This window comes from Neoarius graeffei, chromosome 5 (assembly GCF_027579695.1).
Source record: "Neoarius graeffei isolate fNeoGra1 chromosome 5, fNeoGra1.pri, whole genome shotgun sequence".
Lineage (NCBI taxonomy): Eukaryota > Metazoa > Chordata > Actinopteri > Siluriformes > Ariidae > Neoarius > Neoarius graeffei.
Window position 1 is genome coordinate 7,265,979 of NC_083573.1, and position 14,885 is coordinate 7,280,863.

The 14,885-nt window shown below is 42.1% G+C and overlaps 1 protein-coding gene across 3 annotated transcripts in view; it reads left to right on the forward strand.

Annotated features, from left to right (window-relative positions):
* The first annotated feature begins 2,460 nt into the window (after positions 1 to 2,460).
* srcin1b (SRC kinase signaling inhibitor 1b) overlaps positions 2,461 to 14,885 on the forward strand; it is a 50,711-nt gene continuing 38,286 nt past the window's right edge. The window contains exons 1-2 of one of the 3 annotated variants that reach the window (XM_060921104.1): positions 5,949 to 6,284; positions 13,549 to 13,572. In XM_060921104.1, the coding sequence (XP_060777087.1) occupies positions 6,282 to 6,284; positions 13,549 to 13,572 (27 nt within the window). In that variant the 5' untranslated portion in view covers positions 5,949 to 6,281. Of the gene's footprint in view, positions 2,650 to 5,948; positions 6,285 to 6,741; positions 6,826 to 13,548; positions 13,573 to 14,885 lie in introns of those variants that run through there. The other 2 variants (XM_060921105.1, XM_060921103.1) reach the window with 2 other exon arrangements.

A 14,885-nucleotide genomic window follows, 5' to 3' on the forward strand; every position in this document is an offset into this window, starting at 1 on the left:
AAACTCAAAGCAGGCAGCATCTTTACCAGGAAAAAAAAATCACCACCAACAAAGGACACATTCAAGGCAGAATCCAGAATTTCAGAGAAGGCAAAGTAAGGTCGGTGCACAAAAAAACCCCCAAAGCCTTTTCACTTCAAGTTCATGTCCTTCAAATAGTGATTCAAGAGGAAAGAGGAAGTGGGTTAAAATTCACAGGAGGGTGCCCTCTGGTGGTCTGGAGGAGGTGAGTCTGCGCTACGTTCGACCAGGACAGGCTCTGAACACACTGTGATCTTGATCAGGATAAAACAATGGTGGTGCAAAAACTCTGATTTGGACAATTGTTTATTAAATTGTTCATCACAATTTCAAAAAATGAGAAACATCCACTGAAAATAGAAACAATACATATCGACATCCTTGGAGTGAAGTCTTGCCATTCTTTGCGTTTACTTTGAGCTCTGTTTTCCCTCAATGATATTTTTAACCTCTGAGTATTTCTTGACTAACCCCTCAGTCACCGTCTGCTCTGGATTAGCATTTGTGTATTGATTTTGAATTGCACTTTGAAATCGTATCTGGCACGCATCGTTAGTTTGTAATTTGAAATAAATGAATAAAAGTAACTGGAATGCAATGGAAAAAAAGTGTGAATAGCAAATCCGACATATCTGTTGCATCGAGTGAGCCCTTTTATTTATTGATTTGCATTATTCAATCTTGGCTAGCTGTCATCAGGCCAACTCTAGCTGCATTCTGATTTAATCTCATCAGCCAATTTCCTGCCCCGTATCTTGTTCTTATTTTACATTGCCTCTTCCCCCCCCTCGCTCTTCCACTCCTGCTGCCATTTTCTATATAAATCTCTAAATCTTAACTGCTCAGCTGCCTAAAGCTGTATCAGCTTGTGTGTGTGCGTGCGTGCGTGTGTACGCGCATGCAATACTAGAAGCATCTTCAAGACCAAACCCCCAGAGCAGAAAGATATCTGCAACAAGTAAAGGAATAAAACATGATGGGGTGCTGTGATGTAGTCTGGTGCGAAGCTGACTTGCTGTTAATATGCTGAAGTTCATTCTCCATTAATAGCTCATCCCAGAGTGTTTTATTCCTCTAATATATAGTTTTCACATGACATCACAGAGTCGGGGATTCCCTAGTGGCGGCCATCTTGTGGGTCAAGCTTACCGTACGGGTCACTGAGCACACATTGTAACGCACGAGTACAAAGTCTTCAAAAGAACCCAAGCAGGCTATTTAAAGCTAGCAATGGTGCACACCTGTTGTATTCACGGCTGTCGTAATAGGTCAGATGATGACGACGTCAAGCGGGGAGCTTTTATGGAATTCCCACTGTATGGGAGCACGAAGGTGAGCAAACAAAGAAACTCAGCATACAAAGGAGAAATCTATGGCTTGCGAGAATCAACCGCAAGGATTATCAGCCTTCCAAACACAGCAAAGTCTGCTCCGATCATTTTATAAGTGGTAAGTTGTTTAAATAAGCAATCAATTGTGTTTAAGTTTGTTTTTGGAAACCAAAACATCGTGTAAACAATCTCTAGAGAATGCCTAACTGGAACCGCTGAGTGTACGTTTACATTGTAATGTACACTTAATATCGCTCGGTACAAGGCTGCAAACATATGATTATTACTGGCCTATAAATTGTCATATTTATCATAACAAACACAAAATGTAACAAGCCTACATACCAGTTAATTATATTACAAAGTTTATACTGACATGGTACTGTAATACCACTCATGAATGTAAAATTTGTCTTAAATCAACTCGATATTATACACACACACATATATATTTATATGCAGTGTTGAGAGCGCTAAAATTCCAATGTTTACATACCTTGGCTGTAATTAGGACACGACTGTCACTTGGTTTTATATGGTGGACTTCACGGACCCAGCCACAGACAAAATAATTGTATGACTCCAGCGACTTGTATGCTTTGAGGTCGTCAAGTGTTGTAGGCACTTTTACTATTCACGAAATAGTTCACAATATCAGGGTACGATATGGATGGCAGCCCTGCATAGTCACTTGAAAATGCATCTTTGTCCACTTCGTAGGGGTCAATTCCCCCAATCAAGGCCAGTTTGGCTGCATACCGTTGTCGTGAGATGTCGTCCAATGTATCTATATACTTCCGTTTGCTTGATTTTGCCGACGTTGATCTTTATTTTAGAAAACTGACTATATAACTTCATAAATTCGTCCGAGATAACGTAGTCGGTAATGGCAATGGTCCGTTTTGTTTGCCCCACAAAATGGTGGCTGGAGGGCATTCCCCGGAATACCATGACGTCAGTGAAAACTATCTATGGCACTGAATTGAGAATTCGACAGCGCTGCGCTATAACAGCAGAACTCTGATCTGTCTGACTACATGTATGACCTTTGACCTGTTGACCTTTATCCATACAGATCTGGCCAGGTGAAAGGCAGGACAGAAGAAGGATGATACGAGGGGAGCATGGTGAATACCAACGTCAGTACCATACGCTGGGCAACGCCGCCCGCCGCTTCTCCAACCCAGATGTTGAGGCAATGGCCAAGTTGCATGCAGGGGATGCTGAGAGACAGCGGGGCAAATTACCACCTCAGCATGCTGCTACACTCGTCAGTGCCAACTGTTCACGTCAGCAGGTATGCATCTGTGCGTGTGTGCACGTTTTAGTTGCTGTGAAAACATGCTAAACATGACTTGGCATGCTGTTCCAGAAAAGGGAATGCTGTCTTGAATAGCTATAAGAAGGACCATATGAGGCGTGTGTGTGTGTTGGGGGGTGATATACAGTAGATCTGTGTATTTCGGTGTACGTTTGTCATGTTGTGATATAGAACGATAAAAAAAAAAATTATAAGTGGGCGTGAAGATTTGCTTTTCCCTTTCCTTCCTATTCCTATTGGCATCCCTTTTCATACTTCCTTCTGCCTCTTTCACATGGCTTCCCTTCTCTATACTTTCCATGCTTTGCCTTCCCTTTGCATCCCTTCCCTCATCCTTCCTTTCCCCATCCTTCCCATCTATCTGTCCATTCCATTCTCAGATCCCTTCACGATCATCCTTTCCTTTCTCTCTTTCACATCCCATCCCTTTTCTTCCATTCCCAATACTTTTCTTTCCCTATTTCTTTAATGTTTTCCTTCTTTGCACTCTTTCCCTATCCTTCTGTGCAAGTTCCTTCCCTATCCTACTCCCTTCTCATTTCCCCTCTGTCCTTTTCCTTTCGCTTTTTTTCACATCCCATCACTATCCTTCCATTCCCTATACTTTTCTTCCCTTCCCTTCTATTTCCAGCCCTTACCAATCATTCATTCCCTTCTCCTTTGACATTTTCTTCACTCTCATTCTTTCCTCTTCCTTCCATCACATTTCTCATCTATCCTTCTTTTTGCTTTTCTTTGTGCCTTCTCTAGCTTTCTTATCCCTACATTTCCCTTCTCTTCCCTCCTTTCACATTTCTAGCATACCCATATCCTGTACTACTTTTGATATTCCTTCCATATCCTTCTTTTCCCCCTTCCCTCCCTTCCTATCACATTTTTCATCTATCCTTGCATTCTGTTCTCTTGATATCCCTTCTTTGTCTGTTCCCTGTCCTTTCCTTCTCTATAATTTCCTGACAGTTTCATTCACTTCATTCGTTCACTGTCCTTCCTTGACCTTTCCTTCATGTTTCCCATCTCTCCTTCTGTTCCCATTCTGTCTTTCCCTTCCATCTCTTTCACATCCCTTCTTCATCTTGCCCTGGTCTTTCCATTCATTCTTTCTGGATACCAACCATGGATCCCCCCAAAAGGAATTGAAGCCAGTCATGGCTCAGAAGTTTGGGGATTCAAGCCCCAGCACCACCAAGCTCCCACTGCTGGCCCCTTGAGCAAGGCTATTAACCTGTCAGCTCCAAGGGCACAGATAACATGGATACCTGAAAGTCGCATGGCAGTTGATGAACATTCCAGTCACGGGTATCTCTGTCAGGCTGACTTTGCATGGATACCACATATCTGAATCACTTTTTGCCATATTGCCCCATGTTAATACCCCAAAAGGCCAGCGCTGGAAAGACCCTCATATCTATCTCAACTTAAAACTGTTGTTTGGGGGTAATGCTGGTAGTTTTGAATTTGTGTTTAGTCACAGACTTTTATTGAAGGATTTCTGGCCTTCGCTTACATTATACAGACGTTTACATTACACAGAGATTTTCTCAGTCCAGGAAACATTTTGACATTTTTTTTCTCTGGTTTTGACATGTGTGCTATAGACATTAGGTTGGAAAACACCAGAGTGTTCCTTGACCTTCGCTAATATTAGCTCTCAAAATGATTAAAAAATTACAAGACCAAAGATAAGTATGTTGAGCTCGTGGCTTTAATCCAGTGACTGTGATCTACCCAAAGTAAATAGGGGGCCAAACACTAATACCCCTTTTCAGCCAACCAGTTCCGTTCAGGATTCTTTGACCCTTGGTGCTAGATAGCGAACCAGCCCAGGTTTTCACCAGCTTTGAGCAGCACCATTGCAATCAAGGATGCATCAGGAATATAGGGTGTTGCACAATTCACGACGGAAGTAAACCGTAATAGCAAGATGGCGGTGCACATTGATTCCCTCCGAGAGTTTGTTCTGTTATTGCAGATATTTATTTTGATTCCGTTTTTTCCTGAAGATGTATTCTCTTCAATTGCTGCATTCTGCTTTCTCTCCAAACTAATGACATGCTCACTGATGGCGTCGAGGTTCGCACTGGAAAAACCAGCTATGTTTTGGTTCCAGCTGGGAACCAACTTTTCAGGTTCGGAACAAGTTTATTTTTGGTCAGAATGCTCTGGGGCTGGGTTTCCCAAAAGCCTCTTAAGGTTAAGAGCATCTTAACTAGGAGAGAGTGTGTTCATTGTGCTGCTTGCTTTAACGATGATCTTTGTGCTACGATGCTTTTGGGAAACTCAAGCCTCAACGGTTCAAAATTTCTGTGCGAGCCAGAACAGAACCTGTTCCCTCTTGGTGGAAAAGAGGTAGATGTGACCTGGAATAACCTGAGAGTTGGCCTAGTGAGAGATCGCGAGTTCTACTTGCTGTCAGGTCATCCCAAAGACCATCACAAAAATGGTACCTACTGACGTCTGGCAAGGCACGCTGCAATACAGATGTGAGTGGGGAGTCAAACTCTCTTGGTTACCAGAGCCCTCCGTTGTAACCCTGGCTGTATAGGCGAGAGGCCGAGGGCTACGGAAACGTAGATCAGCGCCGCCTGATTGTATGGTGCGGGAAGGACTTGAGACTTTTTAGTGACTGGAATCATCTTGTTTTCGTAAGAATTCTTCTGCTCTCAAACAAGTGATGCAGACCTGCACCAAACTGCAGCTTGTTCAGACATGAAGCTTGGTCAATAGATGGTACTCCCTCCTGCTCCTCAGGAAAGAGAGATGAGGTTGATCGACTTGAAGGTGACACTCTAGCGCAGTGTTTTACTTTTTGGCTCCTGTCTCCAGAACTGAGAGTCCTTGAGACTCCCCCCCCCCCCCCCCCCCCGGATAAGTGTGAACAAATTTGCTCCGTTTAACTCCGCCCACTAAGATTTTGAGCTAATTTGTATGAAATGCAAAACCTCTACTTTTGCAAACTAGCCCTATTTTTCAAGAGGATCTTTTCTCCCTGGGGTTTTTTCTGCATGTATCTTTCTTGCCCATACCACTTTCTCTCAGCACATTCACTCCCTTTTTTTCCCTCTATCCCAAACTTTCCTTTTTTTAAAAATTCCCTATGCTCTTGACTTCCCTTCTTTTATGTTTGCTCTATCTGTTTGTACTCCGCGGTTAGCAACAGAAATGGGAAGGGATGGGGGGGGTTGGAGGCAGGTGGAGTCGGACGTTTCCACAGCAACCTGGCACCCATATTAGGCGATCGAAGAGATCACATGGCAAGAACCGGCAAGGTGGAGAACGACAGAGACACGGAGACAGAGGGAAGAGGTAATACTCAGAGAAAGATGAGGAAAGGAACGACGAACGTCCATAGTGGTCGAGAAGGCAGAGAGAAAGTGAATGAGTGAGCGAAAGAGTGAGTGAGCGAGTGTGTGTGTGTGAGAGAGAGAGAGCGAGAGAGAGAGAGAAGGGGCAAGTGAGGGAACAAGGGGAGAGAAACAGAAAGCTCCAGAGGCAGGGGATTTTCTGTGATCTGCAGCCTGGAAATGGAGAGACGGATGGAGAGACAGAGGGAGAAGGAGGAGAGGAGGGGTGGAAGGAGGCACACAAGGGAGGAGGATTAATTAGCAATGGTATGTTACATTCATTACTCGATGAAGACATGAACAATTTACACTGAACAAACACACACACAGAGGGGGAGAGAGAGAGAATGAGAACGTCTACCTAAATGGTTTGTGCTTTGGATAAGGTGGAGGATAATGATCATCTAACTAGGTGAGAAGGAGGACTGTGAGAAGGAAAGGGGTGTGTGTGTGTGTTGTGGTGTTTTGTTTATTGGATCGGTTGTAGGCTAGTGGCTAGAGTGTTGTCGTCGTACTAGTGTGGGGCATGAGGTGGGCAGCAGGTGTGGCTGGAAAGCCTGCCGCAATGTGTGTGAGTGTGTGTGTGTATATATAAGGGGGATATATAGAGGGAACTGGTACGACTTTGACCTGCATGCTGGACAGAGACGTCAAGAGATGAAAAGTGTGTGTGGGAATGCCAGAGGAAGAGAGGGCAGAATTGGTGGGCACATGAGCCTGCTTGGCATGCAGACCGTGCCGCAATTTCATCCTTCAACTCTGCTTCCTGATGTGTGTGCGCACACAGATGGATCTTGTGTGCATTTAGGTGAGATGACCCTATCCCTCCAAAATGGAGATTTTCCTGAATTTCTTCCCTTCAGGGAATACTTTGACAAATTTCTCACAATGCATCTCTTTCTATCCAATATAACAAACCAGTCTCAAAATATCTCACGTCGTCATCTTCCCAAACCTTGGGTTTACTTTAAGCAGCACTTTAAGTGCCGTAATGTGTGTGTTTTTTTTTTTTTAAACATCATAGATTTCTGGAAAATAGCAGGAACAATTCTTTCTTCGATGTTTATTCGGTGGAGGTGGGGCTAAAAAAAAAGCCGTTCTGGTTGTTCAAGATGGCCGCCCATCTCGTTCCAGTGTCAAGCTTGCTACGTGGTGAAGTTTTGTTTATGATTATTGACATAGTAAGTCACATTGTGTCCGAGACCACGGACCTGAAGAACTGGACATTATTTGAGGCTGAGAGTTAGGAAAAAAAAAAATTGAGGGATGCAGACTTGCGTTACTTGTGAGCGACATTAGTCTTGTAGCTCCATGGCCCTTTGTGCAGTGCTGAATTGTTCAAAATATCCACGATACGATCCCAATCACGATTGATTGACTACTCTTATGAGAGAAATCTCAAGTCTTTTTACGTGCTTAAGTTGAGATGTTGTAAAAACGCAAACTGTTTGCAATAGCGAAAGGGAAGGTTGGCTTTAGTTTTGACCAAAGACAAATCCCTTAAAACATGCATTTTTTTTTGTATGATTTAAAAAAAAAATCATACTGTATAATCTCAGCTCAGAAATAGGTTCTTATTATAAACCAACACTAGTCCTGCAAGTCAGACGTCCAGCTTTGACGAAAGAATGTGATATTCTTCTTCACTAAATGTGGCCAAGAAACGCCTACTTTCACAGGAAGAGGTCATTTTTGGCTGACATTGCGGCAAACAGTCAGCCTCAGACTTTCTCAACAACTGTCATGCTTATATAAAACTCATTTATAGCAATCAGTGTGGGAAATAAGGAATTTTAAGCAGACTGTCACAGGACAGACAAGTCTGAAAGGTTGTCTGTCCGTCCAAATTTCAGCCTGTCCGAATGGAGGAACATTGTGGCTGGGGGTCTGGGGCCTGCTTTTGGGTTCCAGAAGCTGAAGGGCTTTAGATGCCTGTAATTGCTTCTCAGCTATTACCAGGCACATTTTTGTGATCTTCAAAGGCCAAATTACCAAAGATGTTGGTTGCTAATTACACTACAAAATTGAATCTAATTTACAAGAAAATGTCAGATGGTTCAAGAAAAACATGCTGAAAGTTCTACCCAAGAAAACAGTCGTGCGCGCAGGTCAGTTCCATGTCGAGAAAAAAGTATGGAGGGCCAAGGATGTTCCAGTTGGTTACAACTTACTGGTACTCTTACAGTATAGAGATACTATAATAACACTCATGAAACATTGTCAACAATGACTATTTTTTATACTATGTTTATAAAAAGTCTATCAGAAATTTACTCATTAACAATGCAACTATTCTTGCATCATAGAGTTAAAATTTTGAGAACGAGCTTCCAAGTAACTGTAACAAAATGACTTTTAAAATGACTCAGAACTAGACATGGGAATATCATTTGGCATTCAGATTCAAATCTGCTGGACTAGAACTTAGAAAATGGAAGAAAATTCTATTAAACTCGATTAAAATACAATCCCGATTCCAAAAAAGTTGGGACAAAGTACAAATTGTAAATAAAAACAGAATGCAATGATGTAAGTTTCAAAATTCCATATTTTATTCAGAATAGAACATAGATGACATATCAAATGTTTAAACTGAGAAAATGTATCATTTAAAGAGAAAAATTAGGTGATTTTTAAATTTCATGACAACACATCTCAAAAAAGTTGGGACAAGGCCATGTTTACCACTGTGAGACATCCCCTTTTCTCTTTACAACAGTCTGTAAACGTCTGGGGACTGAGGAGACAAGTTGCTCAAGTTTAGGGATAGGAATGTTAACCCATTCTTGTCTAATGTAGGATTCTAGTTGCTCAACTGTCTTAGGTCTTTTTTGTCGTATCTTCCATTTTATGATGCGCCAAATGTTTTCTATGGGTGAAAGATCTGGACTGCAGGCTGGCCAGTTCAGTACCCGGACCCTTCTTCTACGCAGCCGTGATGCTGTAATTGATGCAGTATGTGGTTTGGCATTGTCATATTGGAAAATGCAAGGTCTTCCCTGAAAGAGACGTCGTCTGGATGGGAGCATATGTTGCTCTAGAACCTGGATATACCTTTCAGCATTGATGGCGTCTTTCCAGATGTGTAAGCTGCCCATGCCACACGCACTAATGCAACCCCATTCCATCAGAGATGCAGGCTTCTGAACTGAGCGCTGATAACAACTTGGGTCGTCCTTCTCTTGTTTAGTGCGAATGACACGGCGTCCCTGATTTCCATAAAGAACTTCAAATTTTGATTTGTCTGACCACAGAATTTCCACTTTGCCACAGTCCATTTTAAATGAGCCTTGGCCCAGAGAAGACGTCTGCGCTTCTGGATCATGTTTAGATACGGCTTCTTCTTTGAACTATAGAGTTTTAGCTGGCAACGGCGGATGGCACGGTGAATTGTGTTCACAGATAATGTTCTCTGGAAATATTCCTGAGCCCATTTTGTGATTTCCAATACAGAAGCATGCCTGTATGTGATGCAGTGCCGTCTAAGGGCCCGAAGATCACGGGCACTCAGTATGGTTTTCCGGCCTTGACCCTTACGCACAGAGATTCTTCCAGATTCTCTGAATCTTTTGATGATATTATGCACTGTAGATGATGATATGTTCAAACTCTTTGCAATTTTACATTGTCGAACTCCTTTCTGATATTGTTCCACTATTTGTCGGCGCAGAATTAGGGGGATTGGTGATCCTCTTCCCATCTTTACTTTTGAGAGCCACTGCCACTCCAAGATGCTCTTTTTATACCCAGTCATGTTAATGACCTATTGCCAATTAACCTAATGAGTTGCAATTTGGTCCTCCAGCTGTTCCTTTTTTGTACCTTTAACTTTTGCAGCCTCTTATTGCCCCTGTCCCAACTTTTTTGAGATGTGTTGCTGTCATGAAATTTCAAACGAGCCAATATTTGGCATGAAATTTCAAAATGTCTCACTTTCGACATTTGATATGTTGTCTATGTTCTATTGTGAATACAATATCAGGTTTTGAGATTTGTAAATTATTGCATTCCGTTTTTATTTACAATTTGTACTTTATCCCAACTTTTTTGGAATCGGGGTTGTATAAATCTACATCCTACAAATCATATGACTGACTGTCATTCTTAGTATGAATAGAAAAAAATGCACATAATAATAAAATAACCAATGATTAGTAGTTTGGCATTTGACATAATACTGTACTGCAAAGTTTCATGTAAACTGAACTCTTAAACAACTGACTGGATCAATCGGATACTGTCAACCCGAAAACACGAACTCGACTGCATCATGCAATAAAAACAGTGAATACTTATTGTCTGTCTTATTTAGTATGCCACTCAGGGAGACAGAGGTTTCTGTAAATTTTGGCGGGGCTAGAACCTTCGGTGGCAGAGTTATGAATTTTTAAATCTCCGTGCGCGCGAGTGGCTGGAACAAGGGCTCGTGTTAAAGCTTTCGGCGATCCGCACTTGCTCCCGATGTCGAATCGGGCTGAGCCTGGGCTTGTTCGAAAGGTCTTGGGGAGTGGGATGGACCTATCAAGTTTGGTGGGGTTAGGACCTTTGGTGGCAGTTATGAATTTTTAAAGGCTGGGTCAAGCCAGGGCTCATGCTAAAGTTTTTAGGGCCTCTGGGGCAAATAGCAGGCCAAGTTGTGATTGTAGTGGGTTGTGTATTAACTGGTTTGAAAGGGCTCGGGGAGAGGGAGGTGCCTGTAAATTTTGGCTTGGCGAGGACCATCGGTGGCTGAGTTATGAATTTTTAAAGTCGGGCCTGCAGGGTCCCCGTTTCACAGGCCATGTTATGACATTTGGAAGAAAATTAGAAGTAGATTAGACTCGTATATCTCTTTATAATTTTTCATGGGCCATCTGGTTTGATTGTCCGTCTGTATTTCAAAACAAATGCGAAAATTGCTGGTCAATGTCCACCGGTCCGGCCTTATTTCCCACACTGGCTATTCAAGACAGAATACAAAAAAAAGATTGATTGATTGATTGTTTTCCTGATCCAGCATCTAGATCATGCTTTGAACTAAGGATTAAAAAGTGTTTGTTTTGTCTGATCAAGTGTACAAGGGGCATTCTGCCCCTCACAACCATTATTCTTTCCTATTAATATCGCTACTCTAGCTACTAAATAATTCATCGTAGTTACGGAATCATTTTAACAACTTTACGACGAATCACTGAATAACAACCTGGATGTTTCAAGCTTTCAACAGCGGTTCTTGATGAGCTTGCAGGGCTAGATGAATCGTGAACTCATTCGCTAATTTCCTCAAGCACGTAAAAGCTGCAAAGCAAGGTTTTGTTTGCTTGGAAACCTAACTGACCCGGAAAAACAGGAGCGAATATACATATATACTCGTATCATAAGACATGTCGAGGTAGTTAAGTGCTTGTAAAGTGCACTGATTTCAGACAAACCCCATAGTCAAACCGGATATGTCACGTAAGCATGACATCAAGACCTTGGTCAATCCACATAGGTTGCTCTCAGCTATGTTTCCGATTCATCTTTTTTTCATCTGGCTGAAAAAAACCCCAAACAAACCATATTTTCGATCTATTTTGCCAACCCGTCGATTAGCAATTCGATGATCGTTTATAAGCAGGTGAATTTACGTTTCTGTCCATCTTGCCTAAAATGATTATTGGTTCATAATGAGTTAACACAGATCAAGAGCTAGCTAATCATTAACATTTTAGCACACGGTAGACTGAGAATCCTTTTATACAATGTTAAAGCTAGATGGCCTTTCGATTTTATAAAATCGGTGAAATTTACAGTAGTTCCTTCTGAAATTTGGTCATTGCAGAAATAAATGTGTATCACAATATCTAAAAAAAAAAACAAAACAAAAACCAACCCCCCCCCAAACAAACGGGCCATTCTGTGGCTGGGATGTTATTTCATTTAAGAGGATTTCCTAGCAAATAATGTGCATGAAATCGCTCGCGTCGCACAGTCAAGCAGATTGAGGAAGTTCATGTGTGTGCTCATGCGCAGGTTGACCTTTGACCGTGCACTGACTGTTCCATCATTCTGTCGCTAAACGAACAGCCGATCACACCGAGGTGCTCGCTGACCGCCGATATTTATTCCTGCGTTTCCTTTCCTTCGTATAGAACATAACGTCTTTTCTTCTTGCTTTCTTTCCGTTACTGTAGTCGGTCTTTCACGTTTCATTCACACAGTCACATCCTCCATTTTTCTCTCTTGTTTCAAATTTGTATCCCAGAAGGCCTTGTGCAAACGGGGAAAGCCCACCACGTGATGCATGATGTAGTATCTTGAATTGGGTCATGGTGAAGCAGGAAAAAACAGCAGAGAATTTAAGGCCAAGTGGCCTTGAAATTCATTAATTGTTCTGTTTAAAAAAAAAAAAAAAACCTAATAAAATTGGAAGTCTGCGATTTGAATTCAGTAGCTTTCGGTCCACTGAACAAAAATAATTGAGTGTCAGGGAAAATTCTTTTCATGACCGACGCTTGAAAAATCTGAAAGGCAGTCTAGCTTTAATACTCTACCTATAACAAATCCGTTCACTTACCGGTACAAACGTGACATGAGAGAGTGTGATGTGATTTTAAACAAGTAATAGCCTACCAGTATATTTCTTTTTTCATGTTTGTCCATGTTGGACAAAAAAAAAAAAAAAATCTGCAACATCTGGTGTGAATTAGCCTTAAGTATATCTTCGCTAAGCAAATATATTCGACAGAAAGCCAGAAAGTCTTTGGGTATGAGCTGTGTAGTGCAGGTTTTTTTGCTTACACATCCTGTACCTGGATGTTACTGTTGGCTAGATGACACGTCGGATGATGTGTTGCTCGAGCATTGCGGAAGTGACACGCACCCGTGAAGCTCCATGCTAAAATCAAGAGCTTGTCATTGCTTCTTGATGAATCTACTATGAGTGAATAAAAATTTAAACACGCATACAAAATCTGCTTGTCCAAGGTGTCTGAGCTACTGATTTGTAACTAGCAGCGTGTGTGTGTGTTGGTAGGTTTTGTTTTACACACACGTGTGCTTTTGTTTATGGATTTATGTCTCATTCACCGAAAGGTGCATTGGCCTGAGGTGAATATGCTTAAATGCATTAAAATGAGTATCTCTGCGTGCATGTGTTTGTGCATGCTAACGTTCCTACTGTGTAGGTGTAGAGCCACAAGGCTGTCCAGGTGCACTGCAATTTTCTACCATCTGTCTGGATGTGTATGTGACTAAGATTCAACAGAGTGTGTGTTCAGCTTTTATTATTGTGTGTGTGTGTGTGTGTGTGTGTGTGTGTGTGTGTGTTTCACCTGTATGAATTGTAATCGTGAGAATCATAATAAAGACTGGGTGAGAACTGGTCGATTTAATTTGCGAAAGCTCATGTCACATCCATCCCCCTCTCTTTCTGTGTCTCTCTATTGTGTCTTGACTCATTCTTCCTCTTCATTACTGACTCAGTTGTCTAGGATAAGACAAGATTTTTGTTTCAAGGAATGTGAAAGGTTTAACAATCTCTCTCTCTCTCTCTCTCTCTCTCTCTCAGCAACCACATTACTGGAGCTTTAAGGTCAGTATTTATTTTATTCGTTCTTTTTATTTTTACACAATTCATATCTTTTTCCCTCCGACATGCTTCCCAAAGTTGATTATTTTCCAATAACTGCACATCTCATCTCATCTCATTATCTGTAGCCGCTTTAACCTTCTACAGGGTCGCAGGCAAGCTGGAGCCTATCCCAGCTGACTACGGGCGAAAGGCGGGGTACACCCTGGACAAGTCGCCAGGTCATCACAGGGCAGACCCATAGACACAGACAACCATTCACACTCTCATTCACACCTACGCTCAATTTAGAGTCACCAGTTAACCTAACCTGCATGTCTTTGGACTGTGGGGGAAACTGGAGCACCCGGAGGAAACCCACGCGGACACGGGGAGAACATGCAAACTCCGCACAGAAAGGCCCTCGCCGGCCCCGGGGCTCGAACCCAGGACCTTCTTGCTGTGAGGCGACAGTGCTAACCACTACACTACCGTGCCGCCCTCAATAACTGCACATCTCAAAGATATTATTTCATGTGAAGCGTCCACCATACACATCCCTGTGTGTGTGTGTACACACACATTATTCACGTTGTTGCTGGACCTATTGTTATAGAAAATTCAACGCTTTTTGGTCAGAATCAAGAATTCACCAGCGTCTTGTCGTCTTTACAACAGCATCTAGCAGAAGTAAATCGATAAGAGAGAAACAGACCAATCACTACATGTCGGCCAAGCAACATATCTCTCTCTCTCACACACACAGCCTGAATTATTCACTCTGTAATATATTCAGTAAACACTCCTGTGTTTATCACATTATGGGATGTAAGCAACAGGACAATTCATTTACTCGATGAATTATTCCACAGTTCAAGCGAAGAGGAGAAATAGAGTTGCTGAATATGCAGGAAAGGTCTAACGATAGGCCGTTGAACACAAAATCAGCCTCATACGCATGGTACAACACTCATTTAGCACCCCGGAGAAAGTTTAATTGCCCTTAGAAATAGTTGCTAGGCAACTTTTATTAGAATATTAGAAAAGTCTGTCATTTGAAGCGTGTGCGTTTTCTTCAAATACAGTATGTTCTCAAGGAATAAAATAATTTTATAAGGCTCTTGCAACAGAAAGTGAGCTCCTGGAAGGCAGGCATGGAGTCGAAAGGCCTCCGTGTTAATATGAAGAAAACCAAAGTCATGATCTCAGGCATAAACCTGGGTACACTTAAAGATTCTGGTGGATACCCTTGTGGAGTATGTAGGAAGGGAGTTGGGGTGAACTCTATCCTCTGCACCGGTTGCTCCCACTGGATTCACAAGAAATGTAGTGGTATC